The following is a 27,404-nucleotide window of genomic DNA, read 5'->3' on the forward strand; positions in this document are numbered from 1 at the left end:
AATTGCCATTCTGATACTAACTTTGCAGAGTTAAGTCAGACTTCACAGGATAAGTACACAGTCCTCCCCATAGGAACCCACACATTAGGAACTAATGGGCTCAGACCTCAGACTGCAAATTTGGGGGTCCCCCAAGCCCCTCACATTCAGTAATTCTCTGAAACAACTCACAGAACCTCAGAAAGGGCAATATTTACTATTAAAGTATTGTCATAAAGGATTCCAATTAGGACCTGCCCCAGAAGCAGCCTGAGTGTGAAAGTCCCAGATGGGTAGCTTCTCTTATCTTGTTGTGAGCCTCCTCCCCTGCACATTGATGGGTGTCACCAGAGTTCTCCCTTGACCTCATTAAGCAGATGTGGATGACTAAATCATTGACCCTGTGATTGAACTCACTCTCCTGTCCTGCTTCTGTCCTCGATGACTCAAAGCTTCAACTTTTACATCACAGTTTATCTTTCCAGCATGCCCAGTCCCCATCCTGAAACGACTTAGGATCTATTGTGAGCTATCTTAATAACAGCAAACTCAAGCACTGTGCAAGCAATCCACTGTGGACAGTGTCACTTCTAATTGCTCAAAGTCCAAAGGTGAATTGACTCCCTCCTAGGAGCTAACCAGCCTATCTAACTAACTAACTGGCCTCATGGAGATAGGAGAGCATAACCACTCAGAGTCATGAAGTTACAGGTAGGTGAGTTCCAGAAAGATACTTAAGCCTGCCACTGCCATATATATCTCAGGCCAGTGGTTAGTATAAAAGTTAATATATACAGTTAGAATAAAACTAGTAAACTAAGCTAGATGGGAGTGGCGCATGCCTTTAATCCCAGCACTCAGAAGGCAGAGGCAGGCAAATTTCTGAGTTCAAGGCCAGCCTGGTCTATAAATCAAGGCCCAGGACAGCCAGGGATACACAGAACCCTGTCTCAAAAAAAAAATATGCTAGTATAAAAACCCAATTGTGTCATTTTCTACTGAAAACCCTCTCACAGCTTCCCGTAAGACTACGGTGACCTCTCTCCATTCCGCATCACAGACCCCTTTCCACAGCCCACTGAGTTCCTGGTCTTCTACCTGTCCTGAGTCCCACTCATGCCAAGCTCATCCTTTCCTCTGAGCCTTTGCATTGGATCTTCCCATTGTTTTTGAGGGTAGGGGAGTGTTTTGATGCAAATAGCTTCATAGTGCAGTGCAAGAGCTGGACAGCTCTTTCTCTGTAGCCAAGGCTGGCTTGAACTTGCCATATAGATCTAGCTTGCCTGGCTCTGCCCTCTCCAGCTATCTTAGTTACTTCTTGGTTGCTGTGATAAAATACCTTGATAAAAGCAATTTACGAAGTTATCTGGGCTTGTGGCTCAAGGGCCTGCCCTGGTAGCAGGGTTTGAGGAAGCAGGTAGACAAACTGCATTTTCTGGCCCTCAGTTTACTTTCTCCTTTCTATGCAGTCCAGGACCATAGCTGAGGGAATGGTGCTACCCACTTTCAGGATGTGTTATCCCACCTCACTTAGCATAATCCAGATAATCCTTCACTGATGTGCTTGGAGGCAGTCATTGTTAACACATACAAAACTTATTAATATCTCACACTCGTGTTTTATTGCCCCCGTGGCACTTATCCAAAATTCATCTTTGTTCATTTTATTTCCATCACTGGATTATGAGGCCCATTAGAGTTAAGAGTAGGTCAGGACAAGGCACACTGAAGCCAGCCAACAAATGGATGCTGAATGACAGTGCAAACTGCAGTCACCTGACCAGGGAAGGGGAAGAAACACACCAAGACGCATCACAAGCTGTCCTTTACAAGTGGCACGCACACACACCCTCACTGGTAATTCTTGCAAAGTCAAAGGATTAACATTGTAACTACAGTAATGTTGACACCAGAAAATGCCAGAAACTCTGCTGGGTGCAAGAGAGGGTTTGCTTCGTTCAGAGACACAGTATTTTGAGCCTATCTGTCTGCCTTAGGGTCGTCCAATCATACTGTGTTCCAAGAACGACACTGAGAGTTGCAAGTTTGCATATAAAACCATCGAACTGCCCCACACGGTTGACTGTCTCCAGGGCATCCTGAGTGTGATTCCTCTCCAGCTTCTGTCCTTCCACCTGGCTGTCCTCCGAGGCTATGATGTAAGTCTGCAATTTGCATACGCACAGCAAAAAGGAACAGAAAGCTAAATCTGTTTTATATCAATGCATTTTTATATTTATTTATCGAGTCAGGGGGGCGTGCGCCACCACCGTGTGATGCATTTTGATTTTTTATTGACATTTGTGTAAATTTATGGGGCACAGGGTACCATTCTAATGCATAGATATATAGAGTTTATAATGGCAAAGTTGCTTTTTTGTTTTTTAAATGCTTATTTTAATTAAATATTCATTGGAGAAATAATGTCATTTAAAGTAACTTTCATTTTAAGGTTGTTTAGATTCCTCAAGAACTGCATATAAAAAATACATAAATAAATAAACAAACAAATCATCATCCATAGGCACTGTTGATCAATCTGGTTAATATTTCATTCAATTCTTTCTCCTGTACATGCAAATTTTAAAAACCATTTTTTTCAAGCCAGGTCTGAGGGAGAATACTTGGAAGACCAACACTCAGGAGGCAAAGGCAGGGAAATTACAAATTTGAGGCAGCCAGTGCTGTATAGCAGCACAAATACAAAAAGAAAAACCAAACAAAAACTTTAATATTGTATCAAAGTTAGAATTCTGTTTCTTCCTTGTACTATTTATATTAAGTTTTTTCATCTTTATGAACTTATTATGTACAACATTTAATTGCTGCATAGTATTCCATCAAAATCTTTTACTTTAAAATTTTTATTTATGTATCTTTGTTTTGAGGGCATGCAGTGCCCCTCAGAAGCCCAAAGAGGGAGTCATACCCCTGTGGAACTAACATCCAGGTACTTGTGAGCCACTGGTGTGAGAATCTAACTAACTCCCATGCTTCTGCAGAGCAAAGTACCCTAACCACTGAGGCACCTCTGCGGCTGCCATTGGAAGTTATAGCAAGATTTTCTGAACAATTACTTAACTAGTCTGCTGTTTCCAATATTTCATTTTATGAATAACACTGCAGTGAGCATGTTTGTATGTACAACTTTGTCCCACATTTAAGATTTGTCATTGTGGAGAAAATGATTTGACATTTTGAGACTGATGGCATCAACATTATGCCCCAGGAAAGAACACAATTCACTGTGTAGAAAAGTAGATGCTGTGTTACAGGTTTGGTTTGGTTTGGTTTTTGGTTTTTCAGAGACAGGGTTTCTATGGCGGCCCTGGCTGTCGTGGAACTCACTCGGTAAGCCAGGCTGCCCTTGAGCTCACAGAGACCTGTCTCTGCCTCCTAAGTGCTGGGCTTAAAGGTGAGTGTCACCACTGCGCAGCTATAATTTTATTTTGAGAAGCTTATAAACTGTAACAATACAAAGAACAATATCCCAGGCATCTAAATGTATATCATCTAATTGACACTTGATAACTTTTTGTTGTATTTTTTCATTTTTCTTAGCATATAAATAAAATACCTTTTTGTAGACTAAGTAGAATCTCACATTATTACCCATCCCCAATCATACTTCCTTCTCATTTTTTACCCAAAGTAACAAGTATTAAGAAATTCATGCATATCCTTCCAAAAATGTGAATATTTTTTCATTAATTAATTTTTCCAGTGCTGGTGGTCAAACGAAGTCTTACAGAGGCTGTGCAGACATGCTATTGAGTTATACTCCTAATCCTAAAAAATAATTTTTTCCAGAGTTTCTCTGTGTAGCTTTGTAGGCCAGGCTGACCTTGAACTCATAGAGATCTGCCTGCCTCTGCCTCCAGAGTGCTGGGATCAAAGGCATGTGCCACCACCACCTGGCCATAAAATAATTTGCTTGTTCTTTTTGCTTTTTGCTGTAGCTTTGCATGAGAGAGAGAGAGAGAGAGAGAGAGAGAGAGAGAGAGAGAGAGAGAGAGAGAGAGAGAGAGAGAGAGAGAGAGAGAGAGAATATGTCTGTGTCTGTGTGGTTTTGTGTACATGATTGCAGGTGACAGCAGATCTCTTGGACCTGGAGTTCCAGGCAGTTGTGAGACACCTGATATAGGCACTAAAATAGAACTTGGGCCCTCTGGAAGACTAGTATGAACTGTTACCCATTGGGCTATCTCCAGCCCCTGCTTGTTCATTTTGATAGGCTCTTGCTATGTAGCCCAAGCTGGCCTTGGACTTGTCTGCCTCAGCTTCCTGAGTACTGAGATTATAAGAGAGCACCACCATACCTGTAACTGAAGAATGACTTTTTAAGAGCACCCACCAAGATACCCATTGTAAAACATATGGGTTACACAACAGGACACATGCTAAGTCATGACAAATGTTTACAGAATGAAGTAAATGCTTTACAGTTAAAAGAACCTTTATGCAATAAATAATCCACTTTCAAAAAGGGGGTGTTCAGGTAGATTATTGTCAGAGGAGACTGGAAGAAAAACATCATGTTACTGGCACCTGTGAGATACTGAACAAATTGCTGGCCTTGAACGTCTGAACCTCCTGCCTCCCAAGTCTGTGTACCCCCATCCTGTTTTACGAGGCGCTGGGGATGAAACCCATATCTTGGTGCATGCTAAACAAGGACTCTATCAACCAAGCTTCATCCTTTGTCTTCCCACCTTTCTTTTTAGGTTGACTTTCCCAGAAACCTAGCCAAGTCTGTCACTGTGGAATGAGAACAGGATGTCCATGACGAGACCATCGTCACCTGCAGTCTGATCCCAGACCTGAACCAACTGCAGAGGAGCCACGTGGGAAGAGAAGCGACCTTCCCTCTGTGGGTCCCTCGTGCTCCCAGTAGAGCTTGACAGCTTTGATGTGCCTTGTACCCAAGTGCTTTGCTTACAGCAAATGCTGTTTCTCTGTGTCCTGAAGTCACTGAGGAGAAGAAATTGTTTACACACGGGGATTGGAGCAGACTTTCCACTACAGTGCAATAGAGATACCGCTCTCTTTGGAGTAACTGTGAACCTTTTTTAACCAACACTAGCTAGTTTTAAAAGATGAAATATTTATAATGATGATTGTATAGCTTTTAAGTTATTTTTCTAGTATGTGGCTTTCTGTAGCCATGGAAATGCCCAGACTGTGCATCTGGGCTACCCAGTGTGCTGTCTCTGGGCTCACTCCTGGCGAGTGTCATTCATCTCAGTTTTGGGCACAAGGCATGAGCCCTTTATCTCTTTTTTCCTTTGCTTCCCTCCATAAGCTGCTCCTGATTTTCGTCCCCTGACATCAGTGAGTTCCCTCCGACCTCTTCCTAAGTCTCCTTTGAGCTCAATTAAAGTCTCTACTTCCTTCAGTATTTCAATATTCTCAGATGGGCTCAAATGCCTCCACTCTCTGACTTCTGCTTAATTATATCATGGTTCTTTTTAAGCCCAGGCAGCACTTTGGTCCCTGCTCCCTACTTATAGTAAACCAGCCTGAAGTGCCCCATGTAAGACGGTTTCGAGGGAGCTACCCTGCTCTATTTAAATGCGTGCACAATCAATGTACTATGCAATTTTATAATAAAGACAGTGCAACTTTTTTTTCATCCTGTTTATTTGATTTGATTAATTTCATTTTCTGAGGGTCTGAGCAGTGTCTAATGGGAACATTGCTCTGGAGGCGGAGAAATCCAAGATAGAGGTACTGGCTGCTTTGATATGTGGGAGAGTCTGCTTCTTGCTTCCCACCAGAACATCTCTCTGTATCTTCTCACTGTGGAAGAGGCTCGTGAGCTTCCCAGGGCTTCTTTTAAAGAGCACTGATTCCATCCATAAAAGCTTCACCTTCGTGATCCAATCACCCTATAGAGGCCTGACTTCGTTTATGTGTGCATGCTTGTATATGCATGTTCATAAGTGTGTGGGAGCACATGTATGTGTGTGTGCAGCTGTCTATGCATGTTCATAAATGTGTGGGAGCATGTGCATATGTGTGTGCAGAGATTGACACTGGGTATCTTTCTGGGTTGCTATCTACTTTCTTTGCTGAGGCAGGATCTCTTTCTGAGCCCAGAGTTTGCTGGTTTAGCTAGTCTAGCTATCTCTACTTCCTAAGTGCTGGGGTTGCAAGCAGGCCACCACACCATTCTGGCTTTTATGTGGGTGCTGGGAATCTAAACGTTGGCTCATCATGCTTGCTCAGCAAGTGCTGAATCCACTGAGCCACCTCCACACCCAGACTCCTCCTTCATTACCAGCACATGGGGGTTAAGGCTATAAACATTGGTTTGGGGGAGAGATGCAAATCCAATAGACCATGGAAAGAGGTAAATTTTTGAGAACTTAATAGATGAGGAAAGTATTATTCACACTTCAGTGAAGATTTGTCTGATATAGACTTTGAAGTCAGGAAATAACGATTCTTAGAATCTTCCATTCTCATGTTCTTTGTATTGTTATTGAGTTCAAATCACGCTGATACGTCTTTGTCGGTGGCCTTTTGCTGCTTGTTCTTTTTGCTTCTGGTGTCCTCAAATGCTGCAGTGTGATCCCTTGGGTCTCTTCATTAGATGTTAAGTTCAGTCAAGCAATGCATCCTCTTCAGGTCTGGGAGAAAAAGGGATTTTTTAAAATGTGTAAGTCCATGTGCACCACTTGCATGCCTGGTGACTATGATGACCAGAAGAAGGTGACAGATCCCCTGTAACTGTAGTTACACAAGGTTATGTGGGTACTCAGAATCAAACCCAGATCCTTTGGAAGAGCATCCAATGCTCGTAACCACTGAACCATGTCTCTAGCCCCAGGGTTCTGAGAAATATTGAACTACTCTGTTACAGAGTTATGTTTCCTTTCCCTGGCCTTTCTGAAATGCAATTCCAGATTCAGAGCTTGAAGCTTTTAGATGGCATGGGTCCGAGCATTCTTTCCTACCCGCAATCTTGTCTTTTAGTTCAACTAGTTAGGAAACTGGCGCAGTCTTCCCTCCCTAACTATGTCTACTTCCCTATCCACAACCAACCTATCTGCTAGTAAATTACATCAAGTGTTAAGGGGCACAGGTGGGGATTTTTCAGGATGTCCACCAGTTGTGTTTGTCTGGTCTTTTCCTCATGGTTGGAAAGGGTGTATGGAGCTGGGGGAGGACGGATAACATTCTCCTCACTTCACTTCCAGTACACAAACTACTGGCCCTCTGGTGTTAACCTTGATCTGATTATTAACCTCCCCGAGGCAGTCAGTGCCAGATTTTGCCTCTGCAAAGATACTGTGTCAGATGTTATTTGCGGAGATTCTAGCTCTGGCTGCTGGGAGCTGTTTGAGTTGACCTCTGTGTTTCTGACACACCCCCAGCATTCTGGGTCTGTCTCTGTGTGTTTTATAAGTACTTCGTGGTTTACACTACACTAAACTCCAGGTTCAACTTACACATTTGCTAACCAGTCCCGATCTACCATATGTAGTGGCTCCTGTCAGAGAATTCAGAAGCAAAGACCCGAGCTTTGGGTGTGCTGTCTGCTATTGGGATGTCATCACTTCTAGGCCACTTCATCTGAGACCAAGAACATGCATGAGTATTCAGAATTGCTTCTGAACGACTGGTTCTTGTCTCAAGTGTGTGATATATTTTCAGTCCCTCTGAAGCCAACAATAATATTTTTTTCTTTTGGAATTTATTCTCTGCCTGGTCTCTCTATGTGTGATAAGATTCAGTTTTCTGTTTGACTGTACTACTATTCTCTTCCATAAGACTTTGGACTATCTTGCCCAGGTTTAAGGTAGGCTGATTAGAAGTTTTGTGGACACATATTTTAAAATGGACATTCACTGCTAGGAACCCCAAGGTTCCTCTTAGAACTTGTCAGACTTCCAGAAAAGCTGTTTGGTCTCCAGCTGGGAGTCAGGGCCCAGATGGTGGCACTCTGGAAGATGCCTAGAGACAGAGGGCTGAGGGCCACAGAGTCAGTCTCCAGTTACACAGTCCTGAGGTTATCAGACAATAGATCCCTAGGCTACTACCTTTTCCAGCTATTCAGTCTACCCACTTGTGTTGCCATGTGAGCCCGCATCTAACCCTGATTGGCACATGTGTAGAAGCTACGAGAAGGGCAGTTCACTGAGTCTTTTACTTTGAGTTTCCAAGGCAGAGGGTTCTTGCTCTGGAATGGTAGGAGAGCAGAGTGGAACACAGGTGGCAGGCATCCCACAGCGAGACAAAGATGCTGACCCAGGGAGAAGCAGGATGCGATGAGGACCCCTGGCTTCTTCATCCCTGGCTCCTGAGCAGATGGCTGCGGAGGCAGGCTCCATCCTGGCTTTCACCACAGTGCACAGAGCAAGAGCAACCCAGTACATGTCCTGCTGTGGTTCCGACGGGACGTGAGTGACCCCTGGGGCTACTGTGAGGCATGGAGAGGTGGAAAGTTATTTCAGGAATGGTGTTCAGAGGTGAGGGCTTAGGGAAATGAGTGGGATTGCATAAGGCCAGTAGGATTAGAAAAGACTTCTGGTGGTTTTATGAGGAAAAAGATCAGGCAGGCACACATATACAAGTATACCGTCTCCGTCTCATACAATATGGTGCCCTGAACTGCCTTGAGATTTTGCCAGCAAGAAAGTCATAACCAGATAAGGTCTCTCCACCTAAACAGAACTTTCTCTCTTTGTCTCGTGTGTGTGTGTGGGTGGGTGTGCGCGCGCACGCTCGTCTGTCTGTCTGCATCTGTGTGTGTCTCTCTCTGTTTCTGTCTCTTTCTCTCTATATATGTATGTGGTCTCCAACCAGAAGTCAACTTTGTCTGTCTGTCTGCATCTGTGTCTCTGTCTCTCTCTGTTTCTGTCTCTTTCTCTCTATATATGTATGTGGTCTCCAACCAGAAGTCAACTTTGTCTGTCTGTCTGCATCTGTGTCTCTGTCTCTCTCTGTTTCTGTCTCTTTCTCTCTGTATATGTATGTGGTCTCCAACCAGAAGTCAACTTTGGATGCCATTCCTCCTTAGGCACCATCCATCTTGCATTTTTGAGACAAGACATTTTGTTGGAACCTCAGGATCACAATTAGGGTAGGCTGCCTGGGCAGAGAGCCCTGAGAATCTTCGTGTCTCTGCCTCCCAAGGTCTAAGATTATAAGTAGAAGTCAGCCGGCCCAGCTTTTAAAATGTGGGCTCTGCGGGACTGAATTCTGGTCTTCCTTTGAATTATCACTCACCTCCCTCTCATCATTGTGGTAAGGTAATGGGCAGGAACAACTGAGGGGAGATTTCCTTTGTGCATGGTTTCAGAGACTCACTCCACCCTGGCAGGAGGGACATGGAGGAACAGACAGTTCATATCATAGCACTTGGGCACCATCAGGGACCCCCATTCACACTCACGGTGTGTGATCTTCCTTTAGACAGTCATTGGCAGTAGTCTCAAAAACATGTGGATGTGTACTTTAGCAATTTCCCAGTCACGTCTTAATCTAGTGAAATTCATGATAACAACCATCACAGTAGGCAAGGGTTCTACCACCGAGCCAAAGTCTCTGGTTCCAGGTTTGTTTATAAAGTACCCTGCCTCTGGTATTTTGCCCCTTCTTCCCTCTCCCTCCCTCTCTCTGTCTCTCTGTCTCTGTCTGTCTGTCTGTCTGTCTGTCTCTCTCTCTCTCTCTCTCTCTCTCTCTCTCTCTCAGGGACAACACTTGTCCCTGATCACCCTCACCCCACCCCACCCCACACACAAAACACAGTTGAAACAGCCTTCCGTTAGATTCATCAGCACTGCTAACAGTTGGGGAGAAGAAAAATGTTTGAGAGGAGTAGGGAGGGAGGAGAGGGAGACAGAGGAAGCCAGCAGCAGAAGTGTTCTCAGGCCTCTATTATCTGGGCATCCCCAATAGGCTGTCCTTACAACATTTACTATTTCCCACAGAACTAGCCCTGCAGGAGCTAACCCCCTGCCCAAGAAAGCATTGCTGTATGCAGAGTTAGACTGGAACACAGGCCAAGGAAACCTATCAGTCCAGAGGCTGCATGGGCAGCAGCCTCTGGACAAATTCTTGTTATCCCAACACCCCCAGCCCAGGACGCAGGCCTTCTGTGCTCTTTCCTTCCTGGCAAAGAGGTCAGTGTGGGACACAGAAGTGGATGGTGTCCGTCTGCCGTAGCATCAAGGAGTAGGTAGAGCCTAGAGTCATGGCAGAAGAAAGGAAAGTCATAGAAGGGTGAAATGGGATTGCTGGATGTTCAGTGTGTCTCTAGCTTTATCCAAAACTGCTGTACTATTTTGCAAAATATTGTATAATCTTGCTTTCCACCAGCAGGACATGAGTGCTCCAACTGCTTCATGTCACTGCCAACACTTGGTATTAAATTTTAGTCCCAGTGGATATGTAGTGATAGCTCATCCCAGATGGATTTATATTTTCCTAAAGTCTCGAAGCAGTTTTAAAGTCAATTCCTTCCTCTTGGTCCCTGCTACCACAGCCCTAGCCCAGGCTTCAGTTTCTCAAAATGGCCTTTGCCCTAGCTCTTGACTAATCTTGTGGCCTTAAGCCCATCATTCTTCAAATCTTACAAGTTCCAGTGCTCTTTCTAAAATACACACTGAATCACACCACTCACCTCCTTTCTTCACACCCTCAACGGCTGCCCTTTACTTCCTTAGCCAGGTTCCCACCTTCCGCTGCAAAGGCCACCAGGTAAGGGTGAAGCTGCTGCAAGGTGGGACCACAGGAAGAAAAGGGTGGGGGAAGCCGGAGCCTCGCCTGGATGGTAGCTTGCACCCAGTTCCTCATGACCACCATGACCACTGCCCTTTATAAAGAGAACCCAACAATGGAGTTTTGTCTCTTTTGTTTTTGTTTTGGAAATCCTCTCAATTTTTTAGATGATGCAATTATGTAAAAAAAAACCAACCCACCAACCAAACAAACAAAAAACCCAACCACCTATCCAAACCACTTTGGTTCAACAAGGCATAGCAGTGAGCTGAAGGCAGCCTGTGTGCCACTGATCAGGAAAGCCAGCCCATCCCAGGATTATATTACTCCAATCTCCTTACCTCCCTCTCCTGCCAGTACAGGTGGCTGTGGCTACCTGAGCACAGCACACCTATCCTTCTCCTTTCCAAGCATTTGGCCCAAAGGTGTTTCTAAGTCTCAGATCCAGCACTTTCCTTTGGTTTTCCAGGCTCAGTAAGGGCTTACTTCTGCCAAGAGTCCTCACATCACTGTGTCTCCCTGCCTGGTCAGGGTGATCAGGTGTCAGCATCCATATATGGAGTTCACACCACACTTTGGACAGCATCTTTTCACTTGCAGGCGTCCACCAGGATCTTTGTACTCCTTCAAAGCATGGACCAGCATTGTCCCACCCCACCCCACCCTGTCATTGTCACCTCTGTTCTGCATCTGTATGCCCACCAGTATTTGCTAAGTCAGAAAAAAAGAGTGGTGTCTGTAGAATGAACAGAATCCTTATGGAAAACTTAGTGGGTAAACATATGCACGATGATTTTGGTTACTTGCTTGGCTACAAAACAAGTCTTGGATTTCTGGGAATTGGAGGTCCATTCCAGTAAAAGGAAGAGCACTGGTTATTGCTCTTTAGTGAAACTGCAACTATGACAGCCAGGCTGTACTGGTTTTTAATAACGCCAATCATTGGCTCTGTTTTCTTTGGTGGTTCTTGTGGTGATATTTTATTTATGATAAAACAAATAAAGCTTGCCTGAAGATCAGAGTGCAAAGCTAGCCATACTAGTCAGTCATACATGTCAGGCAGTAGTGACACACACCTTTAATCCCAGCACTAGAGAGGAATATAAGGTGGGTGGAGACAGGAGTGCAGCTTATTCAGTCTGCAGTCACAATGAGGACAGGATCGCCCCCGCCTTGGTAGAGGTAAGAACTCTCTAGTGGTTGGCTGATCTTCAGTTTGAACCCCAATATCTGTTTCTGGGTTCTTATTATTCCTGCTACATGTCTGACAGCAGGTCACAGGCAAAGCTGAGGTGAAGACAGGTGTGGACAGAAGCCCACAAGATGAGCCTTTCTCCATGCAGCACACTCAGGAGGTATCGAGCTTTTAAACAGGAATAAACCATACTCCCTCTGGTGACCAGGGTGGGGTGGTTGGGTTTTTGTCAACACGACCTAGTCATATCTGGGAAGAGAGAATCTTAAGTGAGAAAATGCCTCTGTAAGATTGACCTATAGGCAAGTCTGCGGGAGCATTTTCTTCATCAATGATGGATGTAGGGGGCCCAGCCATCCCTAATCAGGTGACTGGGGTGAGTTCTGTTCATCACGGCCCCTGCTTCAGTCCCTGCCTTGAGTTGCTTACGTCCTTCAGTGATGGAGTGTGACCTCAGAGTTGTAAGCTGAAATAAACCCTTTCCTCCCCCAAGCTGCTTTGTCACAGCAACAGAAAAGCAGAAGAAGATAGGAACACCTTAACTGACTGGATCCCTTTCTCCATCCCGCTGCTCCTCTGAGGCCAAAGCCTCCAACACCCTGGCTCAGTACTTGAAACCTGAGTCACGGGATTGCAACTCTTCAAATTCTGCTGAAATCCATGGGGCCTCCTAGTCTCTTGGCCTGCTTTATGCAGGGTACTGCTCCCTGGAGACTCTTGGCATCCCGTGATTACAGCTCTACCACCATAGTCACCACTCTTCAACCTCTGTCTCCATTTTTCCAATCCCTTAACGGGCAGCCCTCAGCCTATCCTGTTTATAGTTCTCCGAGCTTTCCCCAAGGGTCCAACCTCCCTGTCTAACTTGCAGCCTTTCTATCAAAACACATAGTGGTCAGCACCCCAAACTCTGTGCTCTCCAACTCTTATACAACCTCAGACCTGCTGGAACCTATCTGAGAGCCTAAGTGCTGCAGGGGAGGTGACAAAAACAGCAGTGTTAAAGACACTATTCATCGTTGAATGCCCTCCTGGCCCCTCTACACCGAAACAAAAGTTTGTCCTTTACAAGACTTCCTGTCTAGGCTGAACCCCACCACTGATTCACCAGAGTCACGGTCACCGTCTCCCCAACCCCCACTCTCTGGACATGTGGCCGCACCCCTGTTACAAGCCCATTCAATGTGGCATGCGCACGCCGCGCACCAGCCTTAACGAGCAACAGGCCCTAAGACCCGGCGCTTCTCCTCCCTCCTCCGGTGCCGCTACACTCCAGGTTCCTGGATGCCAAGGCCTTACTCCTGTCCCGGGCTCTGTCTAATCAGGCCTATTCCCGTCTTTTTCCAGGCCGCCTTGCCGCCACTTGCACCTGCTGTCACCGAGGACTGACTACCGCTCTTACGCTGTAGCAAAGACACGCCTCGCCCCTCCTCGGTTCCCATTCCCCTTGGTCCACTCTCGGGCGCATGCGGATCTCCTGGCTCTGGAGGGCTGGCTCAGGAGAGGGTCTTAGGTTGGCCAGGATCCCTAGCCTGCTGCGCACACTGGCGGACCGGCTTGCAACAAGCAGCCGGCGGGGCCCGGGAGCAGCCTAGGGGGCGCCGCTCGGCACTCGGGAACCCAGTCTTCAGTGGCCCCGCCCACACCGAGCCTACAGCCACGCCCGTACTGCCCAGCCTCGGCCCGCCCCCCTGTCGCGATTGGCCCCGCCTGCCAGGCTCTCCTTGCTCTGATTGGTTGGTCTGAGAATCCGTCAGGCCGAGCGCCTCGGCGGCGGCGGCAGTAGCAGCAGCAGCGGAGCAGAAGGGAACCGGACCGGAAGGGTCGCAGCGCCCCGGGCCCCTCACACCCACTGCGGCGGCGACGGGGTGGAGCGGAGCGGGGCGGGGCGGCTGGGTTCTGCCGCGGAGCCGGGAGCCGCCAGAACGCATCGCCGCCTGCGTGCCCTCCCTCTGCCTCCGGCGCGGCGGCGCGGAGCCGAGGTGAGCCCGGCGGGCGGCTAGGCCTGGCGGGGCTGCTCGGGCCGCGCCGGGCCTGGGTTGCGGGGCGCGGGGCATGGGTTGCTTAGTACCTCCCGGTAATCCACGGTGCCGCAGTCGCCCACTCCCGCCCGGTGTCTGCAGCCCCGGGCTGCAGCCCCGCTGTCTGGCCCGGCCCCAGTAGACCTGCCCGCAGGGGTCTGTGGGCGCCTTCCCTCCAGCTGTGAGACACGCAGCTGTACCTCGCCGCATGCCCAGGAGCCCGAGCTCTGGTCCCCGCGACCTTGGCGGCGACTCTCACCCTCACCGGCCCTCTGTTTCCCCCCCTTGGAGAAGTGATAGAATATCTCCGGTTTGGTCGGGGCTGTTATCAGGCAGTGAGTGTGACTGTCTCTAAGCGCTGGGGCAGAAACCTAGGGCGCACATTTGTGGGCACCCGGGTGGGTGAGTGCTCCCTTGATGGTATGAGTGTCGTAGGAACTCTCGCTCATCCGCTTCGAGTCCTTTCCCCCAGTTGTCGCTCCCCCTCCACCCCCCGCCGCCCGCCCCCAGTGCCTTGTCATTCATCTTCAGTGCCCAGCAAAGCCAGAGTGGGCCCTGCCCACCCCCTTTGCCACTCCCTCCCCTCCCCTCCAAACAGAGCAGAGCTCTTCTATCCTACTCCCCTCACCTGCCTTGGACGTGCCAAAATCATTTATTTATTTACCTCATGACCTTTGCACTTCCAGTTTTCTATGTTAGGAGTTGTCCATAAGATTTTTTTTTTTCTCCTTTGTCACTCTCATACTGCTCCCTCCTGTGGTTCAGCGTCTTGTTTTTGGTGAGGCCTGCCTTGACCACCCTTTTCCCTAGCTCCAGTCATTCTAGTTCACGAGTTCCTTTGGTTTTGCTTCTGTCACCTACTCTGGTTTGACGCTATCTGATTTATTGCCCTGTTGATTTTCTGTAGCCTTGTGAATACGGGTAGGTGGCTGGTATATTCGCTCTTTTCAGTACTGTCAGCTCATTGAATGAGCAGTAAGACGGCGTCCCTGCCAGCCTGTTGTCTCTGCTTTGTACATTTTTGTTGATGACTTTTAACTTGTGAAACTTGTGAGCAAACAGATTCTTATTCTCATTTTGTGAAATATATTTAATGTTTTTTAAAATCTTTTTCTAATAGCTGTCAGAACAATTTATGATAAACATTTTTGATTTTGGTAAGAGTTTTGCTCCAGCCTCCTCCCACACATTCAGGAGTTATCTACTGAATTCTGCATTATCTAGGTCATGCTTTCTGCTGGGCTCTAGGGACACAAAAGAGATAGCAACAGGGTACCTTCCCCCAGAGAACCCAGGAGCCCCAGAGAGCAGGCTGGCATGCACACAGTTCTAGGACAGGATATGACACCAGCTATAGTGAAGGGTCTGTGCCCTAGAAATGGAGGACAGGGAGTGGGGGTGCTGGTGAGCCTTGAGCAGGGACAGACACAGAAAATGAAGGCAAGATCAGCAGGGAACTTTGCCTGGTGGGGAGCAAGTGTGGGGTTGTGGAGTGGTAGAGATCCCTGGAGCTCCAGAACTTCTCTCAGCAAGTTTTGTAAAAGCTAGGATTCCAAGTTTGTATCGGGACTCTGATTTTCCAATGTTGGCAATAGCTAATTAAAACTAGTTACTTGGTGCCAAGCCAAATGCAGACCTCATGCGGCACTGCTAACCTCCTGAGCAGGCTGTGTGGGAGGGAGAAGCAGTGAGGAGCAGGAACAGTAGCCTGAGGCCGGGAGAGTTAGGCCCTGCTCTCCCAGATACCAGCCAGGTACTCATCTGAGTATGGCTGGCACTCCGTGAATGGCAGCTCTGAAACCAGGCTTCCCAGAAGGAGAACCCAAGGCTCACAGTGCTTCAGCAGTCTGCTTCAGCACAAGCAGCTGGTGAGAGCCCGAACCCAGACCACTCCTAATCTACAGTGCTCAGCTCTATTTGTGTTTGGCTTTCAGTTTGTTCTGGAAGAACAATAGCCAATCTATAAATGTTTCCCCCTCCCTTTCAGAAGAGTCCTGCATGGTTAAAAATAATTGTCTTTTTTGGGGTATAATCTCCAGAGAGCTTTGGTTTTCCTGAGGTTTTAATTTGCAAGGTGCCAGGACTTTATAATAACTTGTTAACAGATGAAAATAGCTTTGTTCTGTCCCTTAAAGAAACGGTCAAGGGTATACTTGAATATGTCAGTTTCAAATGAAAAATAAAATTTTAACTTTCTGCATAAAGAAAAATGTCAAAAAGCAATTGTTAATGAGCAAACCAATTTTGAAAAAAATATTATATATAAGATAAAACAAAAATCCTGTGATTTGTCGGTAGGGCTGCTGTTTTTGTATAATTATGAAGTTAGCTTTTACACCTGGCTAGGAAGGTGGCAATTCATTTTTTAAAAATTTCTTAATGATTTGTACTTGACCACTATGTGAATTGATTTCAACAGCAGTCTGTAAATTTAATTGTTTGTGATGGGGAATTTCAAATATGTTCAGAAATAAACAGCTTAATATCAGTATCTACAGGTTTGAACTCTGGCAGACTTGTTTCATCCCGGATCTCAAAGTGCATAAAGGCTCCCCAAGTGTGAGGGTTAGATTCTAAAGCAGGACCTAAATATCACCACAAACTTCTCCGTCCACTTCTCTAAAGACACTGGTTCTGGACGGGCGGTGGTGGTGCACACCTTTAATCCCAGCACTTGGGAGGCAGAGGCAGGCGCATCTCTGTGAGTTAGAGGCCAGCCTGGTCTACAAAGTGAGTTCCAGGCCAGCTTCCAAAACAATACAGAGAAACCCTATCTCGAAAAACCAAATAAACAAACAAACAAAAAGACAGTGGTTCTCTTACGCTTTTAAAAGCAAAAGTTCTTTCATAGCATCAAGGGACCAGTCAATATGCAAATTGTCTCATGTATTTTATATTAAGGTGTGGAATTCAATAGTCAAATGTCTCATATATTTTATAGTTTCTGTATTCACTTGAAAGGAGAACCAAGGTTATGTCATGATTACTGGTTGATGTCTTTTTAATTCTCTTCCTTTGTTGGCTTTTGGTTTTTGGTGTTTATTATTGGTATTTTTTTTTTCTTCCTTCAGGCATGATCTCACATTGTAACCCAGGGTGACCTCAGACTCACTATGTAGCCCAGGCTGGCTTCAAATCCATGGCAATCCTCCCCATATTGCTAGAATTACAGGCAGAAGCTACCACACTCTGCGAAGTTTCTTTAGTTTGTTGCTTTCCTCTGCTTCTCTTTTGTTTTTCTTGTAGTTTACTTGTGGAAGCAGCTGGTGGTTTGGGGCACCTCTGTGATTGGAGTTCACTCTTGCTATCTCTATGCTATAGTATATATAGTGTTTCTATTTCCTGAGAAGTAGTAGTTGAATCTAGATGACACTCAGATTGAGGGTGAACTTAGGTCAAAGTGCCTTCTCAGGTCAGCCGAGCTCTCACCTAGAGGTGTCCTGGGGATGTGTACTCCCCTCTGTTCTACAGATGAGTGTAGTTGCATGGCCCTGGATAAGTGACTGGCCCACCATGAGGCTGACTGGAGACCTGACCTTAACCTGTTCCACACTGCCTTCCCATATTTATCCTTTTACTTAACTTTGCTTTTAATTGACGTTGCTTGGGCTGTATAATGCATCAGGGTTCAGAAATAGCCAGGTATATCCTCTACCACTGAGGGATTCGGAGTAGAGCTGATGGGCTTTCCACACTAAATGAAAGGAGCACTTGGTGCTGTTTAAAGGGAAAGGCCAAGTAGGAAACCTTGCATGAGAAGCAGGTACTTGAACTAGGTTTTGAAGGAGGGTGAATGCTGGCCAGAGGAGCAGAAGGGACAGAGAGGTCAGGCAGATGGAGCTGCTGAGCAGAGGCCTGAGGTGTGCTGTCACCTGATGTGTCTGGTGGCCCAGAACAGGACAGAGGGCTTGCAGTCTGCCCTTAATGCTAAGGACTTGGGTCAAAATCTCAAAGTCACTATCAAAAGGATTCAGACAGGCAGGAGAAGGGTAGGATTGCTGTATGTTTCCAACACATCTCTCTTTTCTAATCCCTTACTATAAACAAATACAGATCTACAAGAAGCTACGAAATCCCACCTACCTTTCGCCTAGTTTTCTCCATTGATTGTGTATTTATATAACTCCAGTGTAGTACCATAACAGGAAGCTGGCATTGCTACAGTATGTGTGCAGTTCAGTGTCATTTTATCATGGGCAGATTCCTGAACCACCATTGCCACATAGCCTTCTTAGCATCCCCAAGGTCTCCTGTAGTCCTTTTGTAGCTGCCTAACTCACCAGTCCCCACCAAGCATAACCCCTGACAACTGAGATCTACAGTTTTGTCATTTGAAGAATCCTTATGTGCTTATAAGGTGACCTTTCAAGGATCACTTACTTCAGTAAGTACAGCTGTCTCCCAGCATCCTGGGAGAGTGGATCCAGAAATCTCAGATGAAACCAGCCGGTGGTGACTCATGCTTTTAATCCCAGCACTTGGGAGGCAGAAGCAGGCAGACTCTGTGTTCAAGGCCAGCCTAGTCTACAGACTGAGTTCCAGGACAGCCAGGACTATTTCACAGAGAAATCCTGTCTCAAAAAATCAAAACAACACCCCCCACCAAAAAACCCCCCTGTAATTTCTAGATGGATGCACAGTCTATGGATGTTCAAGTCATATAAAACAATATAGTGTTAGTGTACATTCTTTCATATGTCCTCCACCATCTCTAGAGTACTTATAAAGCAAATATTATGAAGTTATTATATGACTTGAGGGAAACAACAAGAAAAATGTGCTGCATACATTCAATGCAGATACAATTTCTTCTAAATTAGCTTTTAACTTAGGATGATTTTAATTGATAAATGAAGACATAAAAAGTATGCCTTTTAATGGGGTGCTATGTGACACATGTAGTGTTTAAATTAGGTCAAATCACATCGAGATCATTGATCACCTATCATTTTGTGTCATAAAAACTTTCAAATATCTCTTAACTATGTGAAGTGTGCAGTATATTAGCATGATTTGTAGTTACACTACTGTGCAGGAGCACATAGAATTTCTTGTTCAGCCTAACTGTACCTTAGTACAGTTGATCTTCCCAAGTATTTTCTACCCATGGTTGGTTGAATTTAAAAAATTCAGAATCTATGAATATGGAGATCAACTGTGTAATCTTTTGAGATCTACCCAAACAGTAGTGTGGCTCTTTTCAGTGTTGTATTAATTGAGGGTTAATTGAGTATGAATCATTCATTCTTCAGAGAAAAGTATGTTGGTGAGGGAAGCCCATGTTGCTTGGACGCATAGCTTTATGTCCTATGTTACTTCAAGTTGTGTGACTGGTGTGTTAGGAGGAAGGAGGGTGCTGTGGTCAGGCACACCTCAGTTCAGTTCTGGGCCACACTGGGAATCTGGGCAGTTCCTTACTGTCCGGAAACCTCAGCTGCTTCCTTTGCTGTCAGGATGGCAGTGCACCCCTCACATGTTGCTTAAAAGAATTGTGTCTCTCAGAGCCCGAGCTGTTTTCCTCACTGGAGTGTCATCAGTCTCAATCCCACCCACCCTTCCACATGTGTCACCAGGTCATTTTGTAGCTTCTCATTTTAATTTTAAAATTTTGATTAGGTTTTAAATATAAACATATGTGGTTAAAACAGAACAGGAAGTTCCTTTTTGTTTGTTTTTTGTTTTGTGAGACAGGGTTTCACTGTGAAACAGTCCTGGCCGTCCTGGAACTAGCCCTGTAGACCCAGCTGGCCTTGAATTCACAGAGATCTACCCTCCTCTGCCTCCCAAGTGCTGGGATTAAAGGTGTGTGCCACTACCTCCTGGCTAGAACAGAAAGTTCTAATGGGAACATTTTTCATTTCCCACTTATTTCTGTTCTTGCTGGTATAGAGTCTGTGGTGTGTGTGTGTGTGTGTGTGTGTGTGTGTGTGTGTGTGTGTGTATGCGTGCGTGTGCGCGCGTGCACTCCCACTGTGTGCTCACATGTGTATACATGTTGTGTATATATACTCAGTACACACAGATTGACATTATGTGAACTCTAATTCAACTTGCTTTATTTCCTTTGTGTATCTTAGATGTCTTTCCAAGCCAGGACACACAGTCCCTGAATTCTGTTTAATGGCTTCATTGTACTTTGTGTTTTCAGTTGTTTATAGTCTTGCTGGTTAGATGTGTTTTGTTCTTGTATAGATATCTTTGAATATTGAACCCATACTCACCCCGTGCATTTCTGGACTTGTAATTGCTGTGCTAGGATTCACATGCACGCATGTCATTAGCTATTATTTGTATGATTTGCCACCTTACAGTTCTCACCAATATTGCTAAGTGTCTTTGTTCACAGTGTGAACAAACTTGAGGACAGGTCTTGCCTCTGTGAGCCTTCCTTCATGACAGTCGGTATTGTTCTGCTCACTCCTGTCTCTTGTGCTCTTCCCCCACCTCACTCTGGAATGAATCCAGGGCTTTATGCCAGGCAAGCACTCTGCCACTGAGTTACCTGCCCAGCTTCTGTCTCCCCACCTGTGAGAAGAAGCTCATGGCCTGGAGAAAAGATAGACCCATAAAAGCCTTTACAGCCCCAGCTCAGCATGCTGCCAAGACTGTAGAAGTGGCATGGATGGAGCACTGTGTTGGACCCATGCTGGTGGCATGGCATTCAGGTTTAGATGTGTGGCTAATATGGTTGCTTCAGGAATGCTTGTACTTCCCCTCTTGCAAAATGGTTTTCCTGAGCCCCAGTTTATACCTTTTACTTAAAATGTCATTGCAACTGAATAAATCCATTAGTAGCTAACTTACATGTTTTCTCAGGTTGTCTTGTGTGTGTGGCCTTTGTCTTGTTCTCATTCAGCCCAAGTGTAAAAGGAGTGGCTTTGAAAGGTTCCTCCTTAGATGCTTTTTTTCTTTGCCTAACAAAAAGGCTTTATCTTAATTTAGAATTAAGTCTTGGGATTAAATTATATTAATTCCTGAGCCTAGTCTAATTAGCTCTAGTCCCAAAGTTCAAAGAAGTCAGCCTTGTATTGTACTAGTCCAGCTGTAGGATGTGAGCAGCTAAAGAAAGAGAGTTGCAGAGAAGATTGAGATCTGTGCCTGTCACAGCATAGGCAGGAGGTCCAGAAATGAGCATGGTGTTGCTCCACAAGATCAACTCAGTAATCTAGCTGGTGGGCAGTTGAACTCTTTCTAGCATGTGGCTTCCATTGCTTCTTAGATCCCAAGCCTTTGTTTAAGCCTCAACTAACTTATTTCCATGTTTAAGGGACATTTAGGCATCATTGGATTGAGAAGAAAGTTCTCATTGCAGAAAACTCAACCAGGTGGGCATTGAATATCAAATGGTAAAACAGAAAAAGGCAGGTGTTTAGTGGAGCTGTCGAAATAGGCTGGGCAGAGGCAGGCAGATCTCTGGAAGTTCGAGGCCAGCCTGGTCTACAAAACTACACAGAGAAACCCTGTCTGAAAAAAATTTTAAAAAACACATAAACAAAAGGAGGAAAGAAAGAAAGAAAGGTGATGTAGAAAAAAATGTTTATGGAATGCTTGCCTCTATGACTTTGTTGCTGTCATCTTTCTTTTTCTTTTGTTTAATTTAAATTAAAAACAATCTTATTTTACATACCAATTCCAATTCTCTCTCCCTCCCATTGTTGCTGGCATCTTAAAGACCAAAATAATAACTCGTTAATTTTTCAGTTAACATCATCCTAGGGTGAGCATATCAGTCACATTTCTCCCTTTTTTAGTCACTGTGATGGAATGCATGACACAGCAGCTTAGGGGAGAAGGAAGTTATTTTGGTTCATGGGTACAGCCCACCCTGATGCAGTACACAGTGGTGGGAGCCTGTGCTGGGGTTCCTCAGTCTCCACAGACCAGGGAGCCGTTGGCGCTGGAAGCAGTGAATCTGTTACCCTCCATGCTGTCCTCCAGCAGCCCACTTTGTCTAGCCAAGTCATGCCTCCTAAAGGCTCTTCATCTTCCCAAACAGTACCCACTTCTGAGGATGAAGCCCAGCAGGGGAATCAGCCTGCTGCCCAAACCAGAAGAAAACTTGCAGAAGCCACTGGTTTATAGCCATATTTGTGAATATACAGAGAGTATAGGTAATTATTTTACTGTGAGCTATAGCTGAGCTTGGGGTACAGGAATGAAGGCCAATTCCGGCTCCACCTTCATGAAACAGGTCCATCTGTGTGACACACACCTCATACCAGTGTCTCTAATCCTCGTGACAACCTGTCACACTGGCATAGGATTCTCACCTTGTGGTTCATCGTGTTAGCCTGAATTCATACACTTAGATGCCCAGTGTTTGTTATCTCCCAGGACCTCTACAATCAATCATTCTGAATAATGCTCCCATTTCTAGCTGAGACTTCTACACGTAAGCTGGTCTCCCAAGAAGGAAATGGATGAGACACATCAGTGACATAGTGGGCTTACCATGACTGGGAATAATATGTAAATTCTTTCCTGCTGAGGTGGGTCTTTCTCCACCACCTCCAAGCCCAAGACAATTTATTATAATACAGCCCTTTAAAAACATGTCTTTTCTGCATCTCAAAATTCCTTTTCAGGGCTAGACAGGTGACTCAACAGTTAAGAGCACTGATTGCTCTCCCAGAGGACCCAGGTTCCATTTCCAGTACCCACATGGCAGCTCACAGCTTTCCAGGCATGCACATACATGCATGCAGACAAAACACCCAAATGCATAAAAAAATGTTAGAAAATTTTTGTTTTAATTTCTTCTTTTGATGGTGTTGCACCACTGAAATGTCTGGGTTTTTTTGTTTTGTTTTTGTTTGTTTGTTTTCATTTTTTGTTTTGTGCTTTTTTGGATGTGTTCTTGCTTAAATTGAGAGCTTCGTCAAGCTGATTTTTCCCATGTCATAGACATACCTTTGCATCCCAGCAGATCAGAACCACTGTGAACTGAGATCCATATATACAATTTGTTTCTCTCCTCAGGGATCTGACGAAGGTACCATCTCTTCAGAATATTGTATGACACTACATCATGAGTGACAGTAAAAGTGATGGTCAGTTTTACAGTGTGCAAGTGGCGGACTCAACTTTCACTGTCCTAAAACGTTACCAGCAGTTGAAATCGATTGGCTCTGGAGCCCAAGGAATTGTTTGGTAAGTCTGGGCGTTCTAATAGCATAGACTAAGTCTTTAGTGAAAAGTAAAACTAAATTAGAGTTTAGAAACACTGATTGAAAAAATGCCCCCTGTTGTAGATTAGATTTTGAGTAAACTAAATCAGTCCTTACTGTAGTTATATATAGTCATTTATAGGATACAAACTCAATTTTTCTTTTGCTTTGTTATTGGTTTTGTTTATTTATTGGTTTCTTTTTCTTTTTTTCTTTTCTATTTGCCCTATCATTATGATATCAGAATAATTGGTATTCAGTGAGGTGTAACAGAGATTTGGCGTTTTATTCATTTCTTCATCATGGCCACCTTCTCCCCCTCCTCCTTTTATTCCCAATCACTCCTATTCATTTCCAGGCGCCACCATTGCAGTGCCTTGCCATTCATTGGCAGGATGAGGCCAGGCAGTGTCATTATCACACCATGGATTAACCAGGAAGGGATGCTGTGTGAGGGGTTGGGCTGGCCGTCTCTTCTTTGGTGTCTCTCTTCAACTATGTGTCCAGCCCAGGACGTCAGAACCATTGGTCTGACCCTGAACCTTAGGCTCTTGCATGGTAAGACAGTCAGCTGCTGCGACATCACTGGCCAGACAAAGGTAACGTTTCTCACGTGTTTTCTAGACTACCGTTATCAGCACCCCCCCAGACTTTTTTAGCCTGTAGTTTTCTGGTTGAAGCACCCTCCCCCTTCCCCAGTGATAAACAATATTTTTTTGTTTTGTTTTTAAAAGAAATTGTAATAATGTAAAGCATTAATGTTTACAGCTGGTAGGCAAAGAGGATTAAAAATAAAAGTCCTCTTCTGGGCTTTCCAGGAGGAGGGTTTTGGTTTTCCTGTGAAGATGCTGAGCGTGGCATCGTCAGTGGGCTTCAGCTGATACTCCACTGCGGAGACTCTGATCAGGGAAATCTGCTGTTTTCCTTACTGTAGGCAACTGGAAGCCCCGGGTGCTCCGAGAGGAAACTGGGGAAGGAGTGTCAGCTGTGAGCACACAGTGGGGTCTTAACTTCCGAGTGACAGTGAGCACTGGTGCAGGCAGAATGTCCTTTATCTGAACTGCTTAGAAGCACACGTGTTTCTGAGTTTAGATTTTTGTCACATTCTTCAGTATTTGTATTTACTGGTGGGCATCTGTATCCTGAAATCTGAAATGCTCCAAAATCCAGCACTCTGAGTACCACGGCAATGCTCAAAAAGCTTCAGTTTTGGAGCGCTGAGATTTTGAATTTACCCTGAAGATGACAAGAAAGGTTTTTAAGTCAGTGGATGGCAAAGGTAGTAATGTGGGTGGTAATAAAAGTAATGAGTGTTTATTTGATTTGTAAACTCTTTTTTACTTAGAATTAGATAGTAATTTGACAAGAGGATGGAGGAAGGGGGAATGTGAATTATCTTGGAGGAGTTTACAGGGTGGACAGAGCATTCATATTAAATATGGGTTTCATTTATCCACTGGGTTCATTATTGACTTGTTTTTGAAGGTTAAAAGTGAAGTGAATAGTATATATTATATAATCACATGAGATCTGCCATGACGGTCTCTGTATATGTGATGCAGTTGAGGACTAGCTCATTGACTTTTGCTTGTCCCATGGGTTTTAGGGATAGATCTGGGTCTAAACCACCTATTGATCCCTTGGAACCTTATTGCACTTAGTTAGAACTTGATGACTTGAATCACTGACACTTTTTGCATGACCAGGGCTCTGATCTAACTTCTGTTTAAAATCTTAATGACAATGACCAAATCAATATTCATTAAATACCCTTTTAGAAATTCTCAATAAATTATATTCATCTCCATAGGGCTATTACATCCAAGAACTGTTTAGGGCTAGAGACGAAGCTCAGTGGTAGAGTGCTTGCCCAGTATATGGAAGTACCTGTGTTTCTTGCTAGCACCAAAAACATACATGAATATGCTGGCACACATGCAGGTATACATGTACCCATGTGGACACACATATATATGTATTCATATATACATATATATGTATTCATACATACACATGTACATGCACACATATGTGCATATATGCCCATGTATACATATGTGCATATGTATATATACTTTAATTTGTTTTTGTTTTTTTTTTTTGGTTTTTCGAGACAGGGTTTCTCTGTGGCTTTGGAGGCTGTCCTGGAACTAGCTCTTGTAGACCAGGCTGGCCTCGAACTCACAGAGATCCGCCCGCCTCTGCCTCCCGAGTGCTGGGATTAAAGGCGTGCGCCACCAACGCCCGGCCCTATACTTTAATTTGTAACTGACAGTTTTATAGTATCATCCCACCTTATGTTCTAATATAGGAAAGTAAAACCTTCAGAAGTGATTATATCTGCCCCCCCTTCCTCTTTTGTTTTTATCCTTTGCCCAGATACATGGTATCAGTTAGAATAGGGGAATGATCTGGCAACGGTACATTCCTGTTAAAGCAAAACAAAAACGTTTACTTTTGTTAAAATAAGTTCAACAATGGGTACGCTGTTACCTTGACAATAGGAACTGGATTTTCTACCACTGATCATTAAGAGCTAGCCATTTTTCTGTTACTAGTCTAAAACTTTTTGTTAGCATTGTACTTGTACATTAAAAATGTCCATCAGTGAACCTTTGGAGATGCGATGGGCAGAATAATGGCTCCTTAGAGATAGCCACATGCTAACCCTAGAATCCTGTGCATGTGTGACCTTACAGGACAAAAGGAACTTTGCAGAATTGATTAAATTAATGATCTTGACATTCAAATTCTGCAAGCAGAAGGATTACTTTAAGAGGCAGGTCAGGCTAGGCCATATATTGAATTCAAGGCCATCCTGAGGTACACAGTGAGACCCCAATCTGGAAAACAAAGCAACAGATCAGTGATCTTGAGGTGGGCGCTGGGCCAGTGTAATTGGAAGTTGTTCTTACAAAAGGGAGTCTAGAATGTCCTAGTCAGAGAAGGAAATGGACCACAGAGTGTGGAGTGCTGTGGGATGGGAATGCAGGAAACTTCTAGAAGCTGGAAAAAGGAAGGAAATGGATTCTTCCCAGAGCCTCCATGAGGGTCACAGCTCAGCTGACCTTAATGTTAGCCCCTTAGGACTAATGTTGGACTTCTGAACTCCAGAAGTATAAGATAATAAATTTGTGTTGTTTTAAATCAGTAACTTGTGGCCATTCAGTAGCCACAAGAACAACACTGGAAACCAATGTAGAAGCAAGTGTATTTTTACAGGTTTGAGAAATAAAATGTATTAGCACCACTTTGGGGTTTCTAACCTGGTTAGTTGTGTTAAACTAGACCGTTGTATACATAGGACCAGGTGTGCACTTCAAAACCTTGGTGATCTACAGAGTTAAGTGTAAGAGCTGGAGCAAGGATAAAATATTCTGACCCTGATTTTATTTTTGCTTTTGTCTGCAGTGCTAAGCGTCAGATTCGGCTTCAGATGTGCTGGGCAAGCCTCTGTTGTCGAGCTGTGTTCCCAGACACTCCCCTCCTGTCCTGAATTGTCTTTACAATTGCTGGCTTATTTGATTTGTTTCTGTGTTTTTGTTCCTTAAAAGATGATAGGAAAACTTATTAGGAAATAAGTTTTTAAATATTACCATTTTAGAGCTCAAATATCTACTAAGTTATATATACTGTTGAAATTTAGTGTACTTTTCCTTTCTCCTTCTAAAATCCTAAGTTGTTCAGCCCGAAATGTAAACCTTTGGGTTTTATGACATGCTTGCCCCTTTCCTTAAGTTTTTAATATTAGTCTGGCAGTTCCTAGGAGTAGTAATCTTAATGCAAAACAATCTTAATGCAAAATAATGAGTATAGATAGGTCTTGCATGCTTTCCTTCCAGCTTTCTGTAAGCATGAACATTCATCTTAAATTGTCTTATTTACCTCTATTAATGTAAACAAACCATAAATAATGTCCAGAATAACATTTTTGATAAGGAGATTCTTGGTATGAAGCACATGATAGGTGTGAGATAGGAGACTTGGGTTCTGAGTTCAGATAAAGGTCTTTGTGACCTTGGGCAGCCTACTGTGTCTTCATGAGTTTTCACATTTTCACCTCTAAAATGATGGCTTGAAATTTCTGACTTAGCATGGTAAATCAAAGAACCAAACAAAGAGAATGACAATCAGGGAACAATTTTTTTTTTTGTTTTGTTTTGTTTTTTTGTTTTGAGACTGGATTTCTCTGTGTAATAGTCCTGGCTGTCCTGGAACTCACTCTGTAGACCACACTAGCCTCCAACTCACTGAGATCCACTTGCTTCTGCCTCCCAAGTACTGTGATTAAAGGTGTGTGCCACCACTGCCCAG

The 27,404-nt window shown here is 44.6% G+C and overlaps 2 protein-coding genes and 1 long non-coding RNA gene across 8 annotated transcripts in view; 2 read left to right on the top strand and 1 right to left on the bottom strand.

Annotated features, from left to right (window-relative positions):
- Nucleotides 1-5,611, top strand: part of Gfpt2 (glutamine-fructose-6-phosphate transaminase 2) — a 43,618-nt gene extending 38,007 nt beyond the window's left edge. For both annotated transcript variants that reach the window (XM_040748516.1, XM_040748517.1), the window contains 2 exons: nt 1,977-2,138; nt 4,704-5,611. In XM_040748516.1, coding sequence (XP_040604450.1) covers nt 1,977-2,138; nt 4,704-4,748 — 207 coding nt within the window. In that variant the 3' untranslated portion in view covers nt 4,749-5,611. The remainder of the gene's footprint in view (nt 1-1,976; nt 2,139-4,703) is intronic.
- Nucleotides 5,612-5,758: 147 nt separating this feature from the next.
- LOC110341212 lies at nt 5,759-13,534 on the bottom strand. Its single transcript, XR_002383093.2, has 4 exons — nt 13,305-13,534; nt 9,214-9,300; nt 8,233-8,404; nt 5,759-6,611 (listed from the first exon to the last, which is right to left on the bottom strand). It is a non-coding gene; the product is annotated as an uncharacterized LOC110341212 (long non-coding RNA).
- A 136-nt stretch (nt 13,535-13,670) lies between these two features.
- Nucleotides 13,671-27,404, top strand: part of Mapk9 (mitogen-activated protein kinase 9) — a 44,971-nt gene continuing 31,237 nt past the window's right edge. For 2 of the 5 annotated variants that reach the window (XM_005071870.4, XM_021228258.2), the window contains exons 1-2: nt 13,671-13,884; nt 22,903-23,073. In XM_005071870.4, coding sequence (XP_005071927.1) covers nt 22,952-23,073 — 122 coding nt within the window. In that variant the 5' untranslated portion in view covers nt 13,671-13,884; nt 22,903-22,951. Of the gene's footprint in view, nt 13,885-22,902; nt 23,074-23,448; nt 23,690-27,404 lie in introns of those variants that run through there. The other 3 variants (XM_040748518.1, XM_013114765.3, XM_005071869.4) reach the window with 2 other exon arrangements.

Source organism: Mesocricetus auratus, unplaced genomic scaffold (assembly GCF_017639785.1).
Source record: "Mesocricetus auratus isolate SY011 unplaced genomic scaffold, BCM_Maur_2.0 Super-Scaffold_100007, whole genome shotgun sequence".
Taxonomy (NCBI): Eukaryota; Metazoa; Chordata; class Mammalia; order Rodentia; family Cricetidae; genus Mesocricetus; species Mesocricetus auratus.